Source organism: Phasianus colchicus, chromosome 3 (genome assembly GCF_987193195.1).
Source record: "Phasianus colchicus chromosome 3, bPhaCol1.hap1.1, whole genome shotgun sequence".
NCBI classification, from domain to species: Eukaryota; Metazoa; Chordata; class Aves; order Galliformes; family Phasianidae; genus Phasianus; species Phasianus colchicus.
Window position 1 is genome coordinate 3,655,878 of NC_143438.1, and position 26,908 is coordinate 3,682,785.

The 26,908-nt window shown below is 40.4% G+C and overlaps 1 protein-coding gene across 2 annotated transcripts in view; it reads left to right on the forward strand.

Moving 5' to 3' along the window:
• Positions 1-26,908, forward strand: part of SLC66A2 (solute carrier family 66 member 2) — a 58,733-nt gene that overhangs the window by 24,935 nt on the left and 6,890 nt on the right. For both annotated transcript variants that reach the window (XM_031608324.2, XM_031608325.2), the window contains one exon: positions 13,901-14,117. In XM_031608324.2, the coding sequence (XP_031464184.1) occupies positions 13,901-14,117 (217 nt within the window). The remainder of the gene's footprint in view (positions 1-13,900; positions 14,118-26,908) is intronic.

Genomic DNA, 26,908 nt, shown 5'->3' on the forward strand with positions numbered 1-26,908 from the left:
TGTGAGTGGTAAGCAGGGATGAATCAGGGCAGGGGGCTGAGTTGCTTCTTCTTTCCTGTGTGTTTTTGATCTGTTGTTGGCATCAGAAAAATGTGTGCAGTCAGCTCTGTTCTGCTTTCACCTTCATTTAGTCTGGGACTGCTTCTGCCACTTGGTGCTTTGGGCTCAACATGGAGAAACATCTTAAATTTGAGTTTTTCATATAAAAGAAAAGGCTCTTGATTCCCATGTCATCTGCAGAAGGTGAAGACAAGCCTGTTTGTTTCTGCTGATTGCAAAGGGCCTGGATTGCTAGCTCAGACTCTTCAATTGGACTTCAGATTGTTCAGACTTGCTGAGATGAATATTGCACACTGTAGTGTTGAAGGTCACCTGTGCATCACATAATGCTTCCCACTCTCTGTTACAAAGTTTTGCTTGCTAATTTTCTGAGACCATAAGTTCACAGTGGTCCTTATTAATGTAGATTTTTTTTTGAGTCTTTTTTTAATGATCCTGCAGGCAGAAGGCATGCTGAAGAACAGAAGCCAAAAGAAACATCCCTCTGGTGCAGTACCAAATTGTCACTTCTGATGTTGGTAAATTAACAGGTTGTCTGAAGAGCAATTTACAGATGCTGATGAGAAAAAAAAAGTACCTATGAATTATTCCTAGCTACTATTCCTGAATATTGAAGAAAGAGGCATTGTGGAGAACAGCATAGAGCTAGACATTCAGTGCAAGGGCTTTTTGGTGGGGATGCTGCAGTATCAGAGGCAGGTTATACTAATATATACTAATAACTAACCTCTTGGCTAGTTGTGCTTTCAGTGGTGTAAGAAATCTTTTTCCTGAATTTAGTCTTCTAAACGTCTTCTGATGGCCATGCTCTGTCTCATCTTCACTAAGACATGATAGTCAACGTCCGAAGAAGTGCAATACATCATCTTCCCTCCTTTCCTCTTGACATGATACTTTAGTACAATAAATTGTTGTAGAGGAGATGACTGCAGTTAATATTAGAACAAATAATTGAAACTTGTACCAATAAGAGGTGCGTTTAAAAGAAAAAAGTCAAAGTTATTGTTAAAGTTGGTATATAGAAGCTAATGACATAATGTGACTGGAAAGAAGAACTAGCCTATCTCTTTCATGATTAAATAGATACAAGGTTTTCCATCCCAGCCTGTGGTGTGACAATGCAGTGTTCAGCAGGGCTGGCTTAAACAGCTGCTTTTTCCAGGTCACTGTCTGTACTCCTATAGGATAGAGGCATTAGAGAGGATGAGAGGAGGAGGATTTCTTTGCAAGTTATGCCTTGCTGAATACACCTTGGAGCCTTTATCCACTCAAATAGGTATTGTTTATTTTTAGCATGTTAGAAATACATTAAATGGTCATGCATTAGATTATTTTTATTTGCAACTTTATCAAATTCCCTTTGTTTCAAAATCATTTCAAATTGAAACATGAAATAACAAAAACTACAGCACACTGCTAATTTACTCTCTCTACTAATTTATATTTTGTAGAGATTTAAAAAAATCTATTTTTAGATAACTTTTACTAAGCTTTACTTGTTTTTCTGGCCATCTCATCCTTCTCTGCTCTGAGTCACTATTCAAAGACAGAGGAAAGTGGGTGTTCATTCACCTCCTGTTGTTTGCTCTTGTTTGAATAAATGAAACATTTATCCAGATAAACTGGAAAAGTAAAAAATGGTTCTTGTGGAATGAAATAAAGCTTCCTAAGCTCTGCATCCAGTGAAGTAGCCAGTAAGTATTTGAATTTAGTATTTGACTCTTAAAACCTATCAAAGTAGATGCAGAACTATGTAAATAATAGATTGGTAAACATAGGCCTCAGTAAGTATGCATAATCATGTTTTAAATTTTAATTAGTTCTATTCTTCAGAGAAATGCTTTTAATGTTTAAACTTCATTTCATCTTGTTACTAAAATAATTATGTATATTGTGTGTAAGATGATGATAATGAATGAAGTTGGGGAAAAAAAGATGTTCATGAAAAGGTGCTTCCTTGTATCCTCTTGAATCAGCAACAGAAAAGGTTTGAGGTTTTTTCCTGCAAATCATGAATTTATAGCAAGGGTCAGGACATACACAGCCAGCTTCTTTGATTGCTTGTGATGAGCATGTTTCTTTCTTAAGAAACAAACTACGTGACCTGCCTTCCTGATGTTCTGAATGCTTCTTTTATTTTTGCATTTATTACATGCCCTACTTTTTCCTTGCTCTGCTCTATGATCAATATGTATTATACCTACTGCATCATCCTCCACGGGCAGGATGATCAAAACCCCAGAATTTAGTTTTGACAGATTCATTTTGACTTAAATGGCCTTGTTCAACTTGTGTAATTCCATAGACATAGCTGGTGTTGAAAATCTTCAGGGGTTGGGGCTAGATGATCTTCAAGGTCCCTTCCAACCCATTCTATGAATAATTCTCTACTCCCTCTCACCCGTTTGTTTGTTGTTTTGAGTTGTTTTTTTTTTAGTCCATTCATAATAACTACTAAAACTTGAAATGACTCTTTGCTTATGTTGAAGTTTTATGTTGCTGCCTTTCTCTGGTCTTTGTACCCTGTAGTTTGTTATAATCAAAGGAGTTATTTTAAGGAAGTTTCTTCTGCTTTAAATTCTTTAAAGCAAAATTTAATTGTGTCTTCAGAGACACTGTTTACTCCCTTAGACTGCTCTTCATTTCCTGTTGGGAGTAGGATGCAGTAGAACATGTCACTGTGTACACTCAGTGAACAGAGCAAAATGTCAGAATGATTTAAGATAGTCTTATACACAACTTTCTCATTAAATTTGTGTGCAGTAGATGTCAAAGATCGAGGAGTTACTCACGGATATGGCTGTTGTTCAGGAGTTGATCACTTATGGTTCATCTGTTGTCTTCCCATTCTCTGCCCTCCTGCTTCAGGGATGTGTCAAGGACTTGGCAGAGGGCAGAACCCTGCATTATGTGGGCAGGAGAACCAAGGGCTGTACCCTGTGGTGGCAAAGACATCTAATTGGGCAAGCACTGCCAGTGCACTGTGTTCTAATTGTGTTGCTTTGTTTTTGTTTGTTTGTTTTAACTGGTTATATTTATAAAGGGGTATAACAGCTGAAGTCTTTTGCCTGCAGCAGCAGGTAGGCTGAACTTGCTGCCAAGAAGCTTGGCACCCAAGTTTTTCCTGATACTCCTTTTTTCCTTGTGCACCTCTAGCTCCATTTCCACCCCCCCTCCATCTTGCTACCTCAGTTACTACTCACAAAACAGTTTCAGGGAATACATTTTGGACCAAATATGGGAACAGATCTGGCTGAAATCACAGGCTTTTCTTTTCTTTTTGAGGTAGAATATTGAAAAAGAGAAAAACTTGCATTCTGTGGCTTCAGTGGGAAGTGTTTCACAGAACTAAACAGTCCTACTGTAGCTTGAGGGGGATGAGAGGGGCTTGTACTTCTGCTTGGAAGCATGAGCAGCTTGTGAGTGCATTACCTCTACTGCTGTCGAAGTAATAAAGACTTAATTATTAAATCTCCTACTGTTACCTTTCTTTGCAGATCCTGAAGGTGCCTTGAGTAATGGAGCATTAAACTGCAGACATAAGGTGTTCTGGTATTCAGAAATGCATCTTGCATAACAACTAATTCTCACATGAAAGCAAGGATTAATCTGTGGTCTAACTAACAACTGGGAAGCTGTAGGGGAAGTTCTGTTTCAGGGCAGCTCCGTTTCAGTTGGCTTCTCCAGTTACAAGTGCTGTATAAAACAGGCAGTAAATACTCAAATGAAACTCTGTACAAGTCTCCTTCCCTACAGATTCTTCCTGCTAATGCATTGAAGTCATTTCTGAAAGTTGTTCCTTTTTGGTCACTGTATACAGTAATTTAGGTACTTGGAAACATGTTGTAAATAGAATATATTTTGGCTTAAAGGTGTAAGAGAATACTCTAGGCTGTGTAAGTTTTGGAAAACCTTCCTCTATCAGAACAGCCTTTTTTTTTTTTTCTTTCCTTAGAAAGCCATATGAAGGATAAGATTATTTCCTGCTCTATGTATCTGGCAAACTTTTTTCTCCAAAGTGGACTGGTTCCACAGTCAGCTTTGCAAATGTCAGGATGCTTACCTAGTGTTTATGCTAGCAAATAATAAATTGTATTTAAGATTTTTCTGCTAGCTGGCTAAAAATTGATGAATTGATTGTTGGAGATGAGCATCATTGCTGATGGATGGTCATATGTTAATCAATACAGACATAGGTGATTTCAATGAATGTTTGATCAGTTGTTCATCTGTAAAAGGCAGGATTTATGCTTAAGGAGACTGTTTCCTGACCTCATATGTCTTGTGACTGGTCCAGGTGGTCCACTAGGATGTAGAAAAACCATTGCTTACTTTGAATCAGGGCAAAAATTTGAACCTGTTTTCCAAATCCCATGTGTCTGTTTGCCTCTCTTCCTCCTCACCCAGGCTTTCCAAACTCGTACTTTTGTTCCTGTGTAAAGCAAAAGTCTGGAAATATTCTTTTTTCAAAATTGAATTCTTGTTCATCATTTTGTTCTTAATTACAATTGATACTTGAAAAGAAAACCTTTTGTGGTCATTTTGAGGTATGAGCATCTTTGTAAAGGAGTTTTGAGTATTAAAGAAAATGTCTGACACTGTCATATATGAGTCAGGGTGTGAGAGAGGCAGATGACAAAAGAGCAGAAAGCTCCCTATGCTTCATGCATGCTTATGATAATTTTAAACCAGAACTGTTGATACTGAAAACAGGTTTTTCTGAGGTTAACTTAAGCAATTGCCGAGACATGTTTAGTAGGCCACATGACATTTCAGCAGAGGAAGCAGCTGCACAGTGCATTACTGTTTGGATACTAAATTAGTAGGGCCAGTTTGAGGGCTAGAATTTGTCTTGCCTCATGATGAGTTACCTAGGAAACAAGGAGGGATAATTTGCTGTATTATCTGTGCAACCTGCTGTAATCTGTGACATTGTGGTATCTGAGGCAGCCTGGATCTGAACTAGTGCACAGCTTGGTTTTGTAGTATTTAGAATTATTTTTATTTATCTAATTGTAGTCTTTGCATGGAATATGATTATGATGAGTGAACATTGTTTCCAATATTATAGTACTCTTGGTATCTTTTCAGACTTAGACTTCAAATAATAAGCTACAGTACTATTCAAAATTAACTATTTTCATAGAGAGTTTATAACTCCAGCTACAAGAATGTGGAGCCAAGGCAGTCTGCTGTGCAGTACTCAGCTGATTCCTGTTTAAAAGAAAGTCTTTTGTCTGGAGGCCACTGTGTACAGCCTGATAGGACTGTGGGTGATAGCTTAGATAATCCATGCTGAGGATAGTGTAAAATACTGTTGGAATATTGGAAAATTAATATCTTGCTGCTGTGTGTTCTTCTTGCCGTAGCATCCACATGTATCATCCCTGCTTAGCTTACTGTCTAAAAAAGAAGCTGTTTATATAGTCAGCTTAGTATCTATCCAAAAGAAGAGTGAGCATGGCAATAATCTGCTGCCTTCATTGTTAGTGTATTGAGAGCAAAGGCCTGACTTCAGAGCTGTGCCTGCAGGTGAAGGATTGGGAGGGTTGTTGTTTTTTTCAGTTTGAGTTGCTGTGAATTTTTTGATGCTCTTAACCAGGAGATGGGCAGAATCAGGAATGCTTGCAGCCGGAGTTGTCAAAGCTCCTTCTGCTGAGGTGCTCCCTGGGCTTCCTGTCTTCCTTCCCTTGCTGCTCCTTGAAACACTTTCTGAAGTCTGTGCTTTCCCTCTCTGTGATTTATAAGGCTGTTCATGCCCCTTTCACTTCAACTTTCAAGTACATAGCTGGTTTTCCGTAGCACTCATCAGTTCACTGCTACTGTATTTCAGTAGGCCTTCCTAGCTATGATTCATCTAATTGTTAAGCTGTCCTCCTCCATCAATCATCTTGTAAGTCAGCTAACAGCTGCTTTTCCCAGCTTTTGAGATGATTTCATGGAGACAGTGTGTGTGAAGGATGGCATTGGAGTAGAAAGAAGAGAGTTGTCTTCTGATCAGAGCCCAGAAATAGCAGTAACACGGTAGGTAATTTCAGTACTAATGTGTTTGAGAAGGCTAATTTTCCTCACAGAGGAAATGCAGTCCTATACTTAGAGGTATGTTGTGCTGAGGAGAGAAGCTCTGAGGTGGGGCCAGTGCTGAAAGAAAATAAGGCAGATATTGCACCACTCTCATGTAATTTTTTTGAGGTGAGCTTGATACGACAAAGTGGAGATCTAGTATAAGAGATTGTGAAAGCTGGTGACACCACATAAAATGAGGTGAGGAAGAAGTAAGCTGACTGGGTGCTTTCAAAGGAAATAAAACAGATTTCATTAAATTATTATAATTTGTTTTATGTAGGATGGGGTGTTATTTTCACTGGGTTATTCGCTTCTGAAGAGGAAGAAGAGACAATGTTTGGTATACCAGTGTGAAGGCCAAATAAGAAGGGAATGTAAGACAGGAATGTTTTAAGATTGACATGTGAAGAGATGCTTGAATACTGTGGTAGCAGGGCTGTGCAGGTGCCAAAAAGTACATAGGGATGCAGAAATTCCCAAATCATAGGCCTGAAGGAATGAAGACAAAAAGCGGTGATAGTAATATCTTTATCTATGCAAGATGAAGGATTGCTTAGGTTTTTTTCTTTTGAAGAGGAGGAGGTTTGAATTAGAGCCAGAGGTTCTTGGTGCTAAACTCTCATTTCCTTTCTTTTGAGGAGACACTTGAGTGAAAGATAACAAGTTCCTCTTCAGTTCCAGTGAATGTAAAAGACACGCTGTCTTCACACAGCATGTTGAAGATTTGTCATTTCTTCAAAAAATGAAGAAAGAAAATCTAAATGTATCATTTTTCACTCTCTAGTGCTAAATCTTTTTTTGTCTTTCCAAAAGAAAGGAAGAAAGCGCCTAGCTGGATACAGAGCTGGTAGGAAGCATTGTATCACCCAGTAAGTCATTTGAAGCCTTCCTGCTCTTACAACACCAGTTATTTCCTGAGTGCCTTGTAAGGTACGCAAGAATTTCAGAAAGGAGATGGGAGAAACTCACCAACTGGCTGGGAGCTGTTGGGAATAGGCAAGGTGAGAGGTGCTATAACCCATGGGTGTCCAACCTCTTGGCTTACCTGGACTGTATTGCGTGAAAAAGAATTGTTTAGGTCTGCATTTACAAAGATTGCTCTGAAAGTAATGTCTCCTAATTTCATGGAGGAAACTGCATCAGATACAAATATCACAGTAATGCTACTTAATAGAGCAAATTCTCAGCTATAAAGTGTTCTTTTTCAACAGTCACCAACCTTAGCTATGCATTTTCACCAGCCATGAACAAGAGCCTGGATGCCATGCTTGTGACAATCTGCACCAGAAGAAAGAACCTGCTGTTGCACAGATGAAATGCACTGCCCACCACTTTACTGTGCTTACATCCACTCTTTGCCCTCCAAAAGTGTTCAGCAAGCATCAGTGAATGTCAGTGGGTGCAGTTTTTTCAACATAGAAGAAATCATTTCCACACCTCTGCTTCATACACACCTCCATGTCAGATGCCATTTTGTCAGACCACCTCTCTGCTGTCATCTGTCACATAGCAACAAAATATAATGGAATTTTGGCAAGAAGGTTAAACCTCTATTGCCATACAACTGACATCCATCTCTGACATCATAGGCAAACATAATAAAGTAGGAGGCATTATTTTCAGATCAGTCCTTGTAAAATACATAAAATATTGTTAATGTATATAAACAACAAAACTTTTATTTTAATTTTTAATGTTTTTTTCATAAAACATATGAAAAAGAGAGCAACAAAAACATAAAACTAGTGTGATATGCGAACTTTAATGCAACTAACGTATCAAGATGGTTTGATGGCAGTAGTTGCCATTCTTAGCTTTCAAGCTGTTCATCAGGTTTTTGATGAAATTTTATTCTTCCTGTTCTTCATCTTTGAAAACAGTCGTTCACAAACGTGCATACTTCCAAGAAGTGATAACATGAGTAAGATGTGACAGTGAAGTGAGGTCAATTTCTCTCTGGTAAGATAAGTCTTGTAGAAGTATGATAAAGAGACCAGATCAAATTTTTGATTGCATATCTGTACATTCCATTTGAAGTTTCACACATAACGTGTTTATGTCAACTGAAAACTGAGTCTCAAATATACAAGAAAATGGTTTGGTTTTTTTTTGGCCATTTTGAAACTTATTCTCAAATTCCTTTATCAAAAGGGAAAGCACAGCTGCATGTTTTTTTTCTATTCACAGGACTGTGTTTAGCCAATATATCAAAATGAGTAAAATTATTTGCCATAACTTGAGTAAGTACTGCACCCTCCCTGTGCCCTGGTTTCAGCCCAGATAGGGTTAGTAGCATACTGATGTTTGGCTGTTGGTGAGTGATGGCTGCGTGCCCAGGGATGCACTGTGGGGCTGCCATGATGGTGTGGAGCAGGGGGCAGGCTGCATTGTGAGCAGTGCCAGGCAGTGTACAGCCCACAGGTTGGACATGCCTGTGCTAACCCATGTGCTTGTCTGCGTCCTGCTGCAACCCTGAAATTGGGATTGCTGGGAGGCGAGTGATGCTGGAGGCAGGAGGGATCTGGTACAACTGAATGATTGCAGGTGTACAGAATTCAGTGCCAGGGTCCCAATTTCTGCCTCCCGTGTCCTCTTCAGGGATGTGGCAGAACTTATTTTATGATAACGCTGTTGATTGCAGTGCCAGAGCATAGCTTAGGGCAGTCAATCAGTCTGTGTGGTCTGAGTTAATTTCTCTTCTCAGCCAGGGATTGCAAGTCTCTGTTTTCCAACTGGTATAAGAGTTGGCCTTGTTGCTGAGCTGAGATAAGAAGGGACATCACATTTGCCTGCTGCTCGGAGATTAACCCCTTTTACAGCGGAGATCACAAGCTTCTTGAGCCAAAGAGCGTGTGAGAGGGAGCCTGTCTTACCATAGCCCAGTGGTTAAGATTGACAGAACAGCAGATTGTAAATCTTAGCTCTTGTATCCTTGAACTGTGTGTGCATTTTACAGTAAACAGACCATGGATAATAACCTGAAATATTCCCTAGCCGTGACCGCAATTTATAACTGTTCCAGGTTGGCTGAATTAATGTTATCAGTCCCTTTCACAGCATCTAGGCCTTGAGGTTTTGTATTCCAGTGTTGTTAAGGTAGGGATTGGATATTTGACTTGACCTTGCAAGGATAGGTTATTTAAGGACCTGGGATAAATGCCTTTATAGGGTATGCAGCAATAGGGTAAGGGATAATGATGTTAAACTGAAACAAACTAGATTTAAATTACATATTAAGATGGAACTTGCTACTATGATAGAGGTGTGGTTTCATTTTTTGGATGTCAGTCTTTGCTTCACTTTCCCAAAGGAACTAAAGTGGTAGCTGACATCATAAAATGCTTTTTAGCTAAATATGACTTAACTGTTTGAGCCTCTGTGTCATCTTCAAGTGAGAGTCAACATTGTGGGTGATCTGCTTCACTTAAGCATTAATTCTACACCAGAATCTTGAATTTTCTACTTGCAGTTTGGCTTGATTAATGTTAACCACAACTGTTGGCAATACCGTTTCTGTCTGCTTTATATTTTTCGTATCTAACATGCTATATGCCTCTCAGAGGAGGTATTTTAATTTCATCTTTCTTTACCCTCAATCTGTGTAGACTTTTCTCCAGTTACTGCACAAAAGATCAGCTGAGCTGCTTCTTCCCTGGAATCATTAGGATTTTCCAACGTAAGTCTCTCATCTATAAATGGATCAAGATGTTTAAAATGCGGCTCCCTGTGTGGATTAAAGACCTCAAGCATGGGTAATAAGATCATACCTTTCACTGCAGTAATGTCAGTTAGATCAATCCAGGACCTTAGTGACTGGGAGTTACCATTTCAACTAAATTGACTAAGTATGGTTACAAATTCATGTCATGAATTTTATTCTGGGCAGGATGGGGATCTTGTGAACAGTGGAGTAAACACTGCAAGCAGTGCCTGGCCATTTCAGAGAATAGAAAGAAATGCATCTGGTCTTGGTCAGATTTTGAGATATTTGGTAGAAATATATTGTGGTGTGGTAGAATTTCTTTTTTACCTTTTTTTAGAGAAAAAGAATGATATCTGCAGAGGAGATAAAACTGGAACCTACATTAAAGGACAGATATGCTATTACTTTTTTTTCTTCAGGCAAGCCATTCTTTTTTTTCCTGGAAGTAGTTGGTGACGTGCAGTGTCCTAAAACAGATTTCAGCATTTGGAAAGTATATCTATTAAATAGAACAATTAGTGATAACATATTGGACTGTTTTTAATATAATTCAGATATTTTTCTGAAAGGCTAATGTAGAGGTTCTAATTGTTATTTCTTTTTTCTGTTCTTTCAAAGAAAACATTATCAAGCAAATTATAGTGGAAACTAGAATTTACTCATAATCTAGTATAGTGAGAGACACTCTATAGCATCATTATGGTTTTGAGCGAGAGACTAAACAGAAGAGAATGTCTCTTTAGTAATTAACTGTTGTTTCAGTTGGAGCCCTGTGTCCTGCACCAGTTCTCTCATCTAGGTATGATATTATAACAGAACTAATGCTTAAGATTTTCAGGCCAAGATGGATGACTAAATGACCTAATTACCAGATTTCTTGTCTGCCCAATACTAGGTTCAGAGATGTGAGTGCTTAACATGACTGGAAATGGACTTCAATACAGCAGTACTGAATAAGCACATGTCAGTGTTCACACGGCTTCAGTGAGGTCAGCTACAAAATCCGTGGCCTTATGCAAGTACTTAAGCATATGACTGCCTCATGGATTTTGTAGCTGACTTCACAGAAGCTGTGTGAACACTGACACAAACTTCTAACTTTGGCACCTGCATGTAGGTATGATTCTTTCATTTCTGTTAATAAAATTAATTTGGGGAAATAAAGAATCAGTGTACTATGGTAAATATGCTCAAGGATGCTTTTTAAGATGTGGAAAACAAAGGGAGAAACCCAATGTATGCAGGGCAACTATGAGAGCTGCATTGAGGGTTTAGTAAGTGAGGGGCTGAAAGTCCTGCATGTAGAAGGTGCCATGCAAGCAAGTTTCAAGCTGAGCCTTAGGGTTGTGATTCGAGATATAATGACTGTATAGGCAGCTTGAGAGCCAAGGTGGTCTCTTCTACAGATGGTACTGTCTGGAGGAGTAAGTTTTATGTGCTCTTGCCTGTGGCTGCCACTAGCTGCTGATTTTCTGGTATTGGTCTGAATCAATGTTTTGAACACTATGTAATGTCGAATGACCTGCTGGAAGGTCAGTTCAGGTCTTCCTCCTAGTGTGCTTGAATGCAAGAGCATGCAAGAATTACAAAAAAAAAAATTACAAAAAACAATTTTAAGGGCTAAAAGCCAGTGCTTGAAGTGTTTTTAAAAGGGCCTAAGATTCTTTGAGAACATCTCAGAATTAGGGTTTAAAGACATAATCTGGTAAAAGTAAATATTACATCTTACTCGAAAAACATTAGTAGCTCTCCTTTTCTGGAATGGAGGTTGCTTTTTCAAATGGCCAGATTTTCTCTCACCTACTTTATTTCTGCTGTTAATTATTCTGTCCCCATAGTAAGCCCAAACACGTCTTTACCAGAGACTGTCTCTTGCTATTTTATAGTTGGAATAGTGTCAAATCTGTTCTGTTAAGTCATTTGCTTGGTATTGCTCAAGAAACTGAGAACACAGTGGCAAAATTTGAGTGAATTTCCTTTGTTCTCCCTCTTGCTACTTTATGTTAAAATAAGGATAGAACAGAACAGTTCAGTTAGAATGGACCTTGAAAGATCACGAAGTCCAACTACCTGACTACTTCAGGGCTATCCAAAAGTTAAAACACATTTGTGAGAGTACTGTTCAAACACATTTTGAACACTGATAGGTTCATGGAACAGATATAGGTCAGCAAAGTGGAAGGAATAGAAGGTTTAGGCGTTGTTTTCCTTGTCACAGTTCTTGCTGACTCTTCCTATTCTCTCCAGAAAATGCATTAGGAATTAAGAAAAATGCGTAACATATTTCCTGCTTTTGTTGTAGCGTCTTGTCTTATGTCTTACATTTTCTGCTTCATTTTGTTTTGTTCTTCCTTTACCTCCAGAAAGGAAAGCCTTCACAGAGCACACAGTGCATGTGCAATGCTGTCATGCTGAATTGGCTATACCATCACTAGGTCTATTTTTTTATTTAGTCATGCATCCCTGCCAGTGGATTCTGAGGCTGAGCAGCCGCTGCCCATAAAGTACTGAATGTATACATTACACTGACAGCAGCTCTGTCAATGTAGTGATTATTTTAGTTCTGGATAATGGCTGATACAATACTATAAAAAGTGCTATGCTGTAGTTTAAATATGGCTTCTGGCTAGTTTTGCTTTCCTCTTTGTATGGCAAAGTAAATTATTTAACTGGATGCAGTAGTTGTCTTGAGGCGTGATTTTGCTGAGTACTGAAAAAGGGAAATTAATAAAGAATGTCTACCACATACTGAAGTATGAAAAGGTGCAGAAAATAAAATGATTATTTGGAATATGTATGTATCCTTAAGCCTGCCTGTGCAGATTCGTTCTCATTTCACTGAGTTTGGTGTTAATGTAAGTATCTTCATTGCAAGAATTAACAGCAGGATTTCTTTTGTAGTGTTCTGTACTTCTGCTGAAGAGGCAGTGACATAAATTGGTGTGTATTATTATTTGTCGATAAGATAGCTGTGTATCTTCCAGCGGTATGTTAATGTAAGCAAGTGTCACACTTGGTTTGTTCTTTGACTTGCTCTCTATTAAGAGAAGGTGTTGAGTTTAGTGAAATAGTGCCTTGTTCCGAGAGATACAAAAATGGATATAAACCCTGCACTTAATTTTGCTGGCAAAGTGAAGTACGGATGTGAAAGTGAATTTTTGTCCTTAGAATGAGAAATGCTGTCTGTGGGAAGTCTTGTTCCAGGCTGGATTCTCTTCACAGCCCTGCACCTTCTTCAGCAAAGCTGTCTGCATGTGCACAGAAGTCTGCCCTTACTAAGGCAACAGTAATACACCAGGAAGCAGACTTGTGGACTTGAGATGACCTTCTTCAGCCTGGATTGAAGCAGTTTGAAAGTGAAGACAATAGTCCTAAATAAGAGTGTGCTTGTACTGACATGACTGGGACCTGTACTTGACAGTGTGAAGTTTTTTTGTGAGCCCTTCTTATGTCAGCTTTGTTAGATTCATCTCCAGAGTTCTTTGTGTTTCATATCCAAAGACAAATGCTTCATCTTTAAATCTCATTTTTGAGATTTAGAATGGCCTGGATTGAAAAGGACCACAATGCTCATCTAGTTTCAGCCCCCCTGCTATGTGCAGGGTCACCAACCAGCAGACCAGGCTGCCCAGAGCCACATCCAGCCTGGCCTTGAATGCCTCCAGGGATGGGGCATCCACAGCCTCCTTGGGCAACCTGTTCCAGTGCCTCACCACCCTCTGGGTGAAAAACTTCCTCCTAATATCCAACCTAAACCTCCCCTGTCTCAGTTTAAAAACATTCTCCCTTGTCCTATCACTATCCACCCTAGTATGTAATTCTTTGTATTATTGTTTCCATACTGAACACACCCCACAAAAAAATGTTTTCCAGATCAAGTCTTGTGGGGCTTTTTTGGTGGTATGGAGTTGCCTTTTTTTTTCCCCCTTTCAATGCTTTTCCTCTTAATTTCTGTTTCTTTCTGCTCCCAAAGACTGACTCTCTCATACTTACCAGTTCTCAATTCTACTCTGATAAACTTTGAATCAGGTTTGGAAATTTTATTCTTCTTCCATTTCTCTTCTGTTGCAGATTTTGACTTGAACTATTTTTGGCATTGGAGCAAGTTTACGGACTACGTGCAGTGCGTCCTGACCTTCACTGGTGTCACCGGTTACATCACTTATCTCTGGCTTGATTCATCTCTCTTTGTGGAAACCCTGGGCTTCCTTGCAGTTTTCACAGAGGCTATGTTAGGTGTTCCTCAGCTCTACCGTAACTACCAGAATAGGTCCACAGAAGGAATGAGGTATGGTGTTTGCTTTAAATAAAACACGTATGTGTGTGTGCGCTTAGATAAATATTTTTGTAGTGTGAGAATGCTTTGGGCAGTGTCATCTTTCTACATTTTAATGGAAAATACAGCAGTTATTGGGGTAGAGCCTCTGTCAGTTTAAATTGGTGCAGCACTGCTGTCGGCAGTGTGAGCTCATTTATATCCCCAAGATCTGACCCATTGTTCAGACCTAGCTGGACAGTTTCAAGATGAAATATGTTTTATTAAAATAATACATAGAGCTACTGCTGTTGCCATTAGAGATGGTCTGAAGAGGTCCTCTGTATCAAAAGTACTAAAGACAAAGTCTACAGCTAGTAATTGTTGTAACTCATGCTCACTGCTTGTTCTTACAAATTTACTTAACTCTTTTCTGTAATATGTTAGTAGTGCTAGTAGCAAATAACATCAGTATTTTTGTGTAAAAACTTGTACCTGACATTTAAAAGAGCTCAAACATAGGAAGAAAATTCATGTAAGCAGGTGTAGGACAGAAAATTTTAAACTTATGCTCACTGATGAGACATTGAACTAGATTATCGTTTCATACCATTTATTTCATGTGTCAGTATTAACACTAAGGTTTCCAAATTGCAAATGCAACTTGTAGAGCTTCTGTAGAGAGAAAACATTCACCACACTGCATCACTGCACCAGTTTGTAGAAAACAGTACAGCAACAAATTCAATTCAGGAAGTACTTTTGTCATTAGTGATTGTCTTCTCTTCCGCTGCTTTGAAACAGTTCCTCTTTCATTGACTTTAAACTTGCTGACATAATTTTTGCTTTGATGAAAACACTGCTACCTCCTTCACACCAAAGCATTATAATCCACAGATAAAAAACATAAAGGGAAAAGTCAAGCCAAGTATAAATAAGGTCTAGTAGGTAAACTGTCTTCTAGGTATCACACAATTGTCCAAGGCACTCAAATTCTTTGGAAGGAAATCCTGACTCTATATCAAGGGTGTTCCAATAAAAATGCCTTGGGTATCACAGCAGATTTCTAAACAAGCAAAAGGAATAGTGTCAACAGACATAACTGCTTTGGTGTGAAGGAAGTAGAGACGATTATTTGTTTTCATCAAAGCAAAAATTATGTCAGCAAGTTTAAAGTCAATGAAAGAGGAACTGTTTCAAAGCAGTTCCTACTATGACAATGATTTCTGCTAATGTTTTACTTTCTGTTGAAGGAGCTGTTGTTTCTTCTGGTTTTTCTCTTCCTGTGCCTGCTTCTTTATTTAAAAGCAGAGAGGAGAACTCAATCCTGGAAGTGCTGAAGTAAGCATCTAGCAGTCTAGCCATGCAGCTCATAGAACTGAATTTATGAACTTTGATAGGTATTTGCCAGGAGCTAGTTGATGCCCATTGGGATATATTTACTTCCCCATCAAGTTTGCGGATGACACCAAGCTGAGCGGTGCAGTCAATGCATTGGAGGGAAGGGAAGGCATTCAGAGGGACCTGGACAGGCTGGAGAAGTGGGCCCATGTGAACCTGATAAGGTTCAACAAGGCCAAGTGCAGGGTGCTGCACTTGGGTCGGGGCAATCCCAGGTATTTATACAGACTGGGGGAAGATCTCCTTGAGAGCAGCCCTGCAGAGAAGGACTTTGGGGTCTTGATAGATGAAAAACTTAATATGAGCTAGCAGTGTGCCCTTGCGGCTTGGAAGGCAAATAATATCCTGGGCTCCATCAAAACAGGGGTGGCCAGCAGGGAGAGGGAGGTGATTGTCCCCCTCTATTCACTTCTTTTGAGGCCCCATCTGCAGCACTGCATCCCAGCACAGGAAGGACGTGGAGCTCTTGGAGTGGGTCCAGAGGAGGGCACTGAGATGGTCAGAGGGCTGGAGCAGCTCTCCTGTGAGGAAAGGCTGAGGAACTGGGCTTGTTTAGCTTGGAGAAGAGAAGGCTGCGGGGAGACCTCATTGTGGCCTTCCAGTGCTTGAAGGGAGCGTATAAACAGGAGGGGTACGACCGTTTATGAGGTTGGATAGTGATAGGACAAGGGGGAATGGTTTTAAACTGAGACAGGGGAGGTTTAGGTTGGATATTAGGAGGAAGTTTTTCACACAGAGGGTGGTGACACTCTGGAACACGTTGATGGATGCCCCATCCCTGCAGGCATTCAAGGCCAGGCTGGATGTGGCTCTGGGCAGCCTGGTCTGCTGGTTGGCAACCATACACATAGCAGGGGGTTGGAACTAGATGATCATTGTGGTCCTTTTCAACCCAGACCATTCTATGATTACAAGCAGAAATGGTTTACACTGTCAGAAACAATTGAGCTGGTGATCCTTTGCCTGTCAGTGGGGCCATAATGGACAACTGCCAGATTGCCACTGAGGCCAGCTAAGAGGCTAAGTGAAGTAATGAGTTTTGAGTATCTTTGTGACTTTAAGCTTAATGGGGAGAGAAGTAAGAATTAAGCTGCTTTAGCCTGTTAGGTCTACTTAATGACCTTTTGGACTGTGGTAACTTCTTAAAACACAGTAATGCAGTCAGCTGTAGTGCATAACTGGAGCCCATATCTGATAAAAGCATTACAGTTTACTAGGGTCAAAGGAGGGGTTCTTTGAAGGTCCTCATGGCCTGACTAAGGAAAACAGAAACAAGCATCTGTCTCTGAAGTAGGACTGAATGGGACATAACATCTCATATGTTAAGTCTGTTTCTGTTTTAGCAAAACAGTCAAAATAGGAATGGAAAGTAAAACTTCAGTATGTGGCCACATCTGATGTCTTGCCAGACTTTGCAGATACAATCTTGTTTTTGGAAAAAAAGGTGTCAATTAACCCTATGGACTCCTCATCCCAATCATTCCTATCTGTTTAAAATAGAAGTTGAGGATATCTCATGCTTGAGGTAGTAATTGTTTTCAGATGAACAGACTTGGAGACTGGAAGCCAGGAGGGAGATGTAAATGGGACACATGGCTGTGGTGGATGGCAGAATACCCTTGGAACTGTTCTAAAAAGAGTCTGTGGTGGTTTAATATCCATGGGTTAGCTCAGCACCACCACACTGCTCTGTCACTCCTTCTCAGGACATGCAGAGAAACTAAGGTGAAAAGAGTTTGTGGGTTGTGACTAAGGACAGGGAGATCACTCGCCAGTTACCATCACCAGCAAAACAAACTCAGCTTGAGGGAAATTAATGTGATGTATTGCCTATTAATTATAGACTAGACCAGTGAGAAGTAAAAGCAAACTAAAACCACCTTTACCCCATTTACCCATTTCTGGTTCTGCACAAGGGTAGGTTTGCTCTATGGCAGTCTATTTTCCATTTCTGTCTGCTGCCTTGCCATACTCTGCTCTGGAACAATAATTGCCCTTCATTGAAAGATTTTCACAGAAGGTCATTGAAGTCATTTGTCAGTTGACTTTTAAAGAGGGTCACTGCTGCTCTATCTGTATGGAGCTATTGTTTCTTATCAGCCAGTGCTTGAGGTTTCACAGCCACAGGATGGTAGATACTCCCCAGGTCCAGGGACGGGAGGACTGGCAGCAGGACTGAAATGGACTGCATATTGCAGAGTCTCAGATACCACAGTACAGATGATAGCCAAATCTGTCCATCCATGGTTAGCTTGGAGGCTTGTGGTTCCAGTAAGGAAGGCCTTCTTTCAGTGGTTGATTAATCCCTGGCTGTGTGCTTTTGTCTCTTGCCAGCTGCTCCCTGTGCAGGAGGCAGCATGTCTGCCCATAGCTTAGGGCCATTCATGTAGCTAGGGGGTTGGACAGACAGAACCAGGGGAAGGCTGTGGTCTCTCCCTTCTTGTTGTCATGTTTCAGTCTTCTTGGAAACAACCTCTGTTCTTTGTATCCTTCTTCAAGATTAGCTGATACTGGGTAGAAGGCTCAGCACTTTGACACACTGGGACAGCCAGCACAATCAATCAGACTGTCTTTCTGTTCATATAAGTCTGTCTTGAGAAGAATGGCCTAGAAAGACTTAATCAGATCATTGTGCTGTGTTGGTCACTGTGATTATTTTGCTTTTTTTTTTTTTTTTTTTTAAAACATAAGTCACTAAAGGAGAAACAACTGGCCTTTACTGTCTCACAAGCAGATGGAGCCAAGAGTTGCAAATCTTAATGCTTTTCCATTTGGAACTGTTCTGTGAGACATGCTGTAGTTGTAAGCTAGTTCCAAGCAAGCGTTTATCTGAAATGTATCCAATAAAATAGATGCAGTGAGAAGGGAGATAAATTGTATGAAATGTGTATCCTGTAATATTATTTCCTCTTCTCTGCTACTGATAATAAAAAAAACTAGAAGACAATATTTCTTGGGGAGATAAGATTTTGTTGTAGGGTGCCTTTATTCAATACTCCTCTACAACATAATTTTTCCTTTATGACATAATGCAATTCTTTATATCATTTTTGTAAAGGAAGCTGTTGGCTTCTGAGGACAGTGTTTGTCCCAGAAACAAATCCTTGCTTTATCCAAATTCTGCAAAGCTTAATGCGAGCTGCTAGACTTTTTGCCCCTATTAGATTAGCAAGGTGCTGTGATGGACAGATGTAGGAAGCTGTACTCAGTACTAGCTAACCCAGTGTCTGGTCACCTGCTGTAATGAGATTCTGGATTTGAGCATACTGGGCAAGTGCTGTAAAAATGGCACTGTGTTTTTTAGGTGGAAGGATTTTTTTGAATAGTGAGTAGATAACACAGCTCAAGTGTTAAACTACAGAGAATGAGCAAGAGTTATGGCTGTGTCTAAGGCACAAACTTCTTATGTTAGTTTCATAATGACTAATTTTAGTTTCATTGAAAAGAGATGATAGATGCAATCAGCATCTGTTACAGCAATTTTGTTACATATATGTACTTCGGGTAACTTCAGTAAAGGACAAAGAGAAGATAGCTGGCAAATGACTTGTAGAAGTGCTAGTAGGAAGGGAAATAGAAGAGGATACAAGCAATAGCAGTGTAGACTGTGTTTCCCCTAGCTCTTGTTTTTCCTTGCATGGATCAAAATCAAAGAAATAGAAGTAGGAATAAGAGATGCCTTTGTGAGAATTTTGAAGTAGATATTGTACAGTGCAGTGGTGACCTGAGTTGTTTAAGTGCCGTGTCCCATCCAGAACTTTCACCAAGGAAGCTAAAGAGAGAACCATTGTAGAGAGTCTTTGGAATTGTAGCCCTCAGATGCCCGTGTAGCATGGTGTCTACTCTTAAAATAGTAGTTGCTTTATACATTAGCAGTCAAAACAAATAAGATGATGGAAGGGCTGCAGCCATTTACCTAAAAAAAAAAAAAAAAAAATACTCTGACAACTGCTAATTTTTCTCTATGTGTTATTGCATCAGAAAAATAAACAGGCTTGGTCTCTCTTCAGCACTCTCAGAATGGAGACAGAGTCCTTTCAGCATGCAAGCAGATGATTTGAAAACCATTTTGTTCAAATCTCAGGAGGCTTATCTTCTGTTCTTCACCTATTCTTCTATTCCAGGATCTTCTTCTCTCTACCATTAGTCCCATGTTCTTTTCCTTTCCTGTTCTGTACTCCAATTTCTGCTGACTTTCTGTGGATGTGTTTGAAGCTGACTATACAGAGCTCAGCACCATACACTCCTCCATGCTTGCCTGTCATGTTTTCTCAACACTGTTCTCTCAAGATTTGCAGTAACACATTGTGGGGCTCCAAAGACTGTTCTGTGAGGCTTGTGTACTCAACACATGCAGGAATTTTAGGAACTGAATGAAAAGATGGGTTAAAAAAAATCCCTGGAGGGAGTATGGAACCATCCTTCCCTTATGCTTCCAGCTCTTAACAACAGTATGAGTGACAGTAACCACTTCCCTTAAGCATTGCCTAGATTGTAGTATGGTGTGAACTGCTGAAGCTCTTGCACATACGGTGTGTGTCCCATCCTTTCTACTTTCACCCCTTTCTGCATTCTCTTCCCTTAGCACCTAATCCCAACATTTCAAGAAGCAAATTAAAAGCAAACTACTTCAAATCAAATGCATTCTTTTACAAATAGTTCAAGGCTTCTTCACAGTAATAGGAATGAAACACTGTTGGCATGTCTAATCAGCAGTCTCTTCAGTTGATGTTTTTCTCTTTACCCTGAAAATTTGAAATACAAGAGAAAATGAGTAGTACTTGTTCTATGAAAACAGATGATTAATGTTGGTCATGCTGTTTTCTGCTGGCAAGGAAGTTTAGTGCAAGATATTTTGCATGAAGTCAGGTCTTTCCAAGTTACAAAGGGTCGGAGTTAGTCTGAGAAAGGAAACTGTTTTCTAAAGATGTCTTATTCCTCTGTTTCCTAAAAAAAAAATCTGGAACCAAAACTGCTTTGATTCTTGAAAATCCAGTGCCAGGGAAGGTTGTGGGACAGATCATCTTGAGTGAGAATGCATGGTATATGTGGGACAACATAGGGACCAGCCCAGCCAGCATGGATTCATGAAAGGCAGGTCCTTGCTTGACTGACCTCATCTCCTTCTGTGACTAAGAGGCCAGTCTGGTAGATGATGGAAAGGCTGTGGATGTAGTCCACATAGACTTCAGCAAAACATTTGCTCCCACAGTATTCTCTTGAAGAAGCTGGCAGCCTGTGGCTTGAACAGTATGCTCTTTGCTGGATGAAGAACTGGCTGGAGGTCCAGGGTCTGAGAGTGGTGGTGGAGTTAAATCCAGCTGGCAACCAATCACAGATCATGTTCCCCAGAGGTTGCTGTTGGAGCACATCCTGTTTAATATCTTCGTTGATTATATGAATGAGGGTATTGATTGTACTCTTGGTAAGTCTGCAGACGAAACAAGTTGGGAGGAAGTGCTGATTTGCCTGAGGGTAGGAAGGCCCTACAGAGGGATATGGGCAGGCTGGATTGCTGAGCTGAAGCCAATGGGATGAAGTTCAGCAAGACCAAACAAGCGCCAGGACTTGCGCTTTAATGACAGCAACCCCATGCACAGGCTTGGGGCAGAATGGCTGGAAAACTGTGCAGAGGAAAGGGACTTGGGGATTCTGGTTGATGCTCAGCTGAACATGATCCAGCAGTATTCCCAGGTGGCCAAGAAGGTCAACAGCATCCTGGTTTGTATCAGAAATGGTGTTGCTAGCAGGAACAGGGTTTTCCACCTGTACTCTGCTCTGGTAAACGCTACCCCTCAAGTACTGTGTTCACTTTTGGAGCCCTCACTGCAAGAAAGACACTGAGGCCCTGGAGCATGTGCAGTGAAGGGGCAGTGAAGCTGCTGAGCAGTCTGGAACACAAGATGGGGAGTGACTGAGGGAACTGGGATTGTTGGTCTGGAGAAGTGGAGGCTCAGGGGTGACCTTATTGCTCTCTACAACTACCTAAAAGGAGATTGTGATGAAGTGGGGAGTCAGCCTCTTCTCCCAGGTAATTAGCACTAAGATGAGAGGGAATGACCTCCAATTACACCAGAGTAGGTTCATGCTGGGTATTAGGAGAAACTTCACCAAAAGAATGGTCAGGCATTGGAATGGGCTGCTGTAGGAGGTGGTTGAGTCAACATCCCTGAAGGTACTCAAGAAACGTGGTGTTTCATGTGAGAACATAGGTATACTGACATATTTTTATGTACTGTTTGCAAGGGGTTACTTTCTTGTAACAGTGAAGCACTTCTGAGAAGCATATACCAAATACCTTATCTTAGTTCCAGTCATCAGGCTGACTGGAAAGTAGCATTAGTCCTTTTTCCTAAGTAGTAACTCTTATTTGGGATTCCTAGTTTTCCAGTGTTTTCTTAAAATTAGAGATATTGAAGGATTTGGTTATTTCATAAAAAATGACTGTTGTTAGACTTTGTCTTCTTAGGTGTGCTGTCTTTGGAGACTGAATGCCAGTCATCTAGAACAGGGAGGCCTGATATTCTGTGTATGTGACCGAAGTGAAAACTGGAGTTTTAAATCACTGGAACACTAAAAGTGTGCTTAGTCTGTATCCTTATGAAGATGGGGGGAAAAGTGTGCTAAAAGTACCTTAAGTTAAATGGCACAAGGAGTTTGATTATTTCTTCATTGCCTAGGGCAGGAGGAAAGGAAAATTAAAGAGCTTTACGGTTTGAGCTTTGGGGTATACTGCTGTGCTGATGCAATACTCTTTTATCCCATCTTTTTATTCCTCTTTAAATTGATTGTGTCCCAATATATTTAAAGTTACAAAAAGAAAGACTCCTAAATGGTGTTACATACAGGCATTATTTCCCTGTTTTGAGCACTGGCCCTTGAGCAGCAGGGTCCCATGGCACAGGCAGGCTGCAGCAGGCAGCTGCTGGGAAGGGAGGTGTGGGAGCATGGGCTCAGCTAGCTGTGTATAACTGCTGGAGATAGGCAGCAGGACAGTGTCTACAGCAGCATTAGCTAGCAGCTGTACTTGCAGCTCTGGTGATTAAAGTGCCTTGAGGGGAGGGAGAAGAGACTGAAGGGAAAAAATGCTCAAGAAGAAATTAATGAGTGAGACCCTAAAGGATGGTGTAACTTAGGTGTGCTCTACACTATTTCTATCAAACTGACACTACTGTGAAGGCATTATTCTGTTTTGGCAGCAGATGGTGCTGTGGACTGCACTGTGAGCAGCACAAGGTGTGATTTGTTTCCCAAGCCTCTGTTTTCACCTGAGGAAAGCAGTTCCCCCTTGTGACAATTCTTGAAATTTCCAAATCCATCAGTAGCAGAACCCAGAGCCTTATTCCTTTTGGATGTATGAGTGAATTAAGCTTTGGAGTCCGGACTGTGTCCATTTATCCATCTCCTGGAAGGACACTTTTGTGAACTGCAGTTCAAGTCTTTCCTTTGTTCCACAGAAGAGATTGAACACCTGCTGCATAGCCTTAGGGTGTTTAAGGTTGTTAAGAGCTGCCACCCCTCTTTATGCAGCACCATATGGCCTAACTTGCAGAGCTCTAGGAAATACTTTGTAGGTGTTGAGTCTGTGGACACCTACAGACTAAATTTTGAGTGTAGCTGCTTGAAATAGCTGGAGCAGTGATCCTGAATCGTCTACCAGCCTTATCACCATGTCTTCTAGTTTTCTCCTTAACTCTCCTTTGGCAAGTATATTCTAGTAAAAACTGGCTTCTGTGTGTATATACTGAGCAGTGTCAAAATGCCTGAGATGCTCCTATTCTTGAGAGTTTTGGAAACAGTTGTTCATGAAGAAAAATAATTGATAAATATCTTTTACCTTGTTTTTCCATAACACTTTTTTATGTTTCTGCCTGAAATACAAATATTAAAGACACTTCCAAGTCACTTTAGACCACATTTTTAAGTGTGTCTTTTTGTGCTCCAAAGTGAAATCATGCATTTTGTTTTTCCTCAGGGAAATATACAGTACTATGCAAATTACAGGAACTTTCAGATTGCTCTTTTTTGTAGACCTGTTGGTGTCCATTACTTGTGGATGTGACTATACCTCAGCTCCAGCAATCCAAAATAAATACTGGCAAACCAAAATAATACAAAATAGCTGAATCTATCTGTGTTCTGCTAGCAATGTGGGGCTGGACAACTGACTCCCTCTGGAGATTGTCAGTGCTGTTTCAGCCTTGAGGGAATTGTTGGAAAGTGAGGTAAGGGGCTCTTTCTGAGGGAGAGCATGTAGGACTGGTGGATAGTTTCATGCATGCTTGAATTCCTAGCTGGCTGTGTGGTATTTAAAAACAAGATCTATGCTTGGTCACACAGGAGGTCCTGTCTTATGGTAGGCCAGTTTAGTTCCCAGATTTTCAAAGTTCAGACACTGGCCTTTGGGTATCTGATTTTTCTCACTTCCCCTCCTCTTTTAAAAATAGTTTCTGGCATGCTTAACAAATTGGTTAACATTAGGAGAGCTCCTCTTATGTTAAGCCTTCTGGCTTTTTACTAGGAATAAATACAGTATTTACTGATTTTTTTTGTTGTTCATTTGTACAGTGTTAAAAATACCATGGCATCAGGGTATTTGTGTTTTCTGGACTGCATTGCACTGGTGGAAGGCATGCCACCCTCTGATTGAAGTGCAGTGTTAGGGATACTTGCTGTCTTCTGAACTAACTTGTTTTGGAGAATCAAATGGGAGCTGAAAGTTCTCCAGACTCAGGATATTTTAACTGAATTTGCTTTCTCTTCCATACATTCACATGCAAATATGGTGGGGGAGGTAAGTTGCTTTTCAAGAGAGATACTTTCTATCCCTTCTTCCTTTTCCAAAACCAAACAGAAAACTCAGTAAAAAGCTGTTTTGATGTGACTGCATTCCAGAAGGGGATGCTAGCTTCTCAGATCTTAAATGATTATTCTGCTTTTGTATCCCAAGAACTATTGCCATTTTTTTAATGTATGTGGAAGCCATGTGCCAGTGTATGAATAAATGCCTGAAACTGTCAGTCTGAAAAATCATACTCTGAATCCATCTTAGCATTTGTCTTGGGCCTGGCTTGGGGAAGCTGTGGTCACCTTCCACTGTACGAAAGGAATCCAAGCTGATTCTTTTTTAGTTCCACTTGCCTAGGACAGAAGGAAAAAAAGTAAACAGAACACTTGAAGTAGATGATGAGTACATCATTTTTCTGTTATTGAAAATAATTGTTCAGATCTGTGTTCGTTGACTGAGCACAACCAGTACTAAGTTTGTAGCTATAGCAGGATGTAATTACATGAGGGCAACACGTAACTCCTGTTGCTATTTGTGCTGCTATGTCTGGTCAGACCACTGCAGAATTTCTCTGGAGAAGTCACTGTCTAACATCTGACTCTCTTTGTGTCTTCCAGCTTGCAGGATATTTTGGGGTTTGTGTATTAAGCTATAAACATGCAGAGTCATAACATTCATGTGAGAAAATCTACACAGCAAACAGGAAGCAAGTACTGCCATCTCTTGTATAGGCTGGTGCCAAGTATCAGCCCATGGTCTGCAAACTGCTCCTCTCCAGCTCTGCTATGTGCTGCTGTTATTTTGATGGATGGCTGCAACTAATCTTGAGAGAGTGGTTTAGCAGGGAAGAGAGGATGTATTCTTTTTCTTCTTTTCTTCAAGATCATCTTTGTAGTTTTGTTCTTTCAGATGAAGGCAGAAAAAAGGATGTAGTGATCAAGAAATGGCTAATGTTGAGCAGAGCGTGCTCAATAATGCTCCAGCGGAAAATCAAAGATCTGTGATTGTGACAACCTTCTGCTTTTGAACGGAACAAATGAAGCTGAAAAGCTTTGATTCCGCTTTGATTCCAGCAGAATTAGTCCTCTGTAATTTGTATATTGTGTATTTGAGCCTAAAAATCTTGCTAAGCTCATTGTTCTGTAAGTTACACAGCTTTTAGTGCAGTTAGAGTAGAAACACTTTTTTCTCTTGTTAGCATACTATTCTACGCATGAACAATTTGAGTATTCTTTAAAAATCATCATTCATTGTCTGAGACTGTAGATACAATGTGCTCATAGAGATGTTTAATCTCTAGTTGTTGTCTCCTCAGAATTGATGCACAAAATACAGAAAACCTGATTTAGACAAGTTGTTTCTTGAGAACAATGAATGCCATTTTTCAGCTTGCAATTTGGTAAATGATGATTACTACAGTCTTTATGAAATGTTCTATCAGTGGTATAGAACAGCAGTACTGGAGGACATTATTATATTACTGTATTTAAAAATAGCATTTAGCAACCCACCACTAGTCAGTGTCTGATCAAAAATCATGTTATTTTTGAGGTTTAATTCCAACAACAGAATAAGTGCTGCTTCAGATTTTAAAAGCAGATGAAAAAGTACGAGCTTTTCCTCTTTGTGGTCAGTTGTGATTTACACAGACACTGTGGCCACATTAGCAACTCCTTGTAATGAGATTAGCTGTCAGGAAGGTGCTTGTTTTTAGGAGATTTGTTGTCATTGGATACTGCAGTCATGGTTTACATTACTGGGAAGTGTTACCTTTCAAGTCTGTTTCAGCCTCTGGCAGTACCGTGTATTTCTCAGTTCCTGCCTCTTGCCTCTCCCGTTGGCATCACTGTGATCAAGAACCAAACACTGCTGTGTGTACTTTCTGCCTCCCCAACTTGCTCGGTGGCACTGCTCACCCCACACCCAGTCACTCCTTTGTGCTAAGAGCAGAATGGCCATTGTGCTCTCCTAATGACTGTGTCCTCATATCAAGAAGGTAAGCCTTTCCTGCCAGCCATATCTCTCCAGTATGGCTTTGAGATATTACAGGAGGGATGCCATTTTATTTACTCGTAACTCCTGCTTTTTACTGTGTAGGCAGTGTTGCACAGTGCACTGAAGCTGAGCTCACTCACACAGCTTTGGAGATGTCAGGAAGATCAAGAATGAAGTTGAGCCTTGTGTGATAGGCTGGAAAGCCTTTGCTATGTGCAGCCTCTTCTGTGCACAGTCAGACAGTGGTGATGGTGGGGTCTGCCTGCCCCTTGAAGCAATGCTCATCTGTGTTAGCAGCACAACAGTTCCTTGCACCATGGTGCTGAGGGTCAGATGAATGCTGATGAGCTGTGATCTGGCAGCTGGTGGCACCCAGCACGGGCTGCTGCAGAGAAGCAGAGTCAAGCCATTGCTCACCACTGTTGGCAGCCTGCAGTAGGGCCACTGCTGCATAGTGCCTCTTTGGGAGAGCGTTGCACTGTTGCTGTGATTCTGCACATCTTCTGTCATGTTGCCTACAGAGTTCTGCAGGGAAAGAAATTTAAGAGACTCATCTGCTGCCTAGATGGCATATCAATGGCTTGTTAAAAATGAGTCCCATACATCTTACAGAAAGAGATTGGAGCTTTGTTCAGCAAAT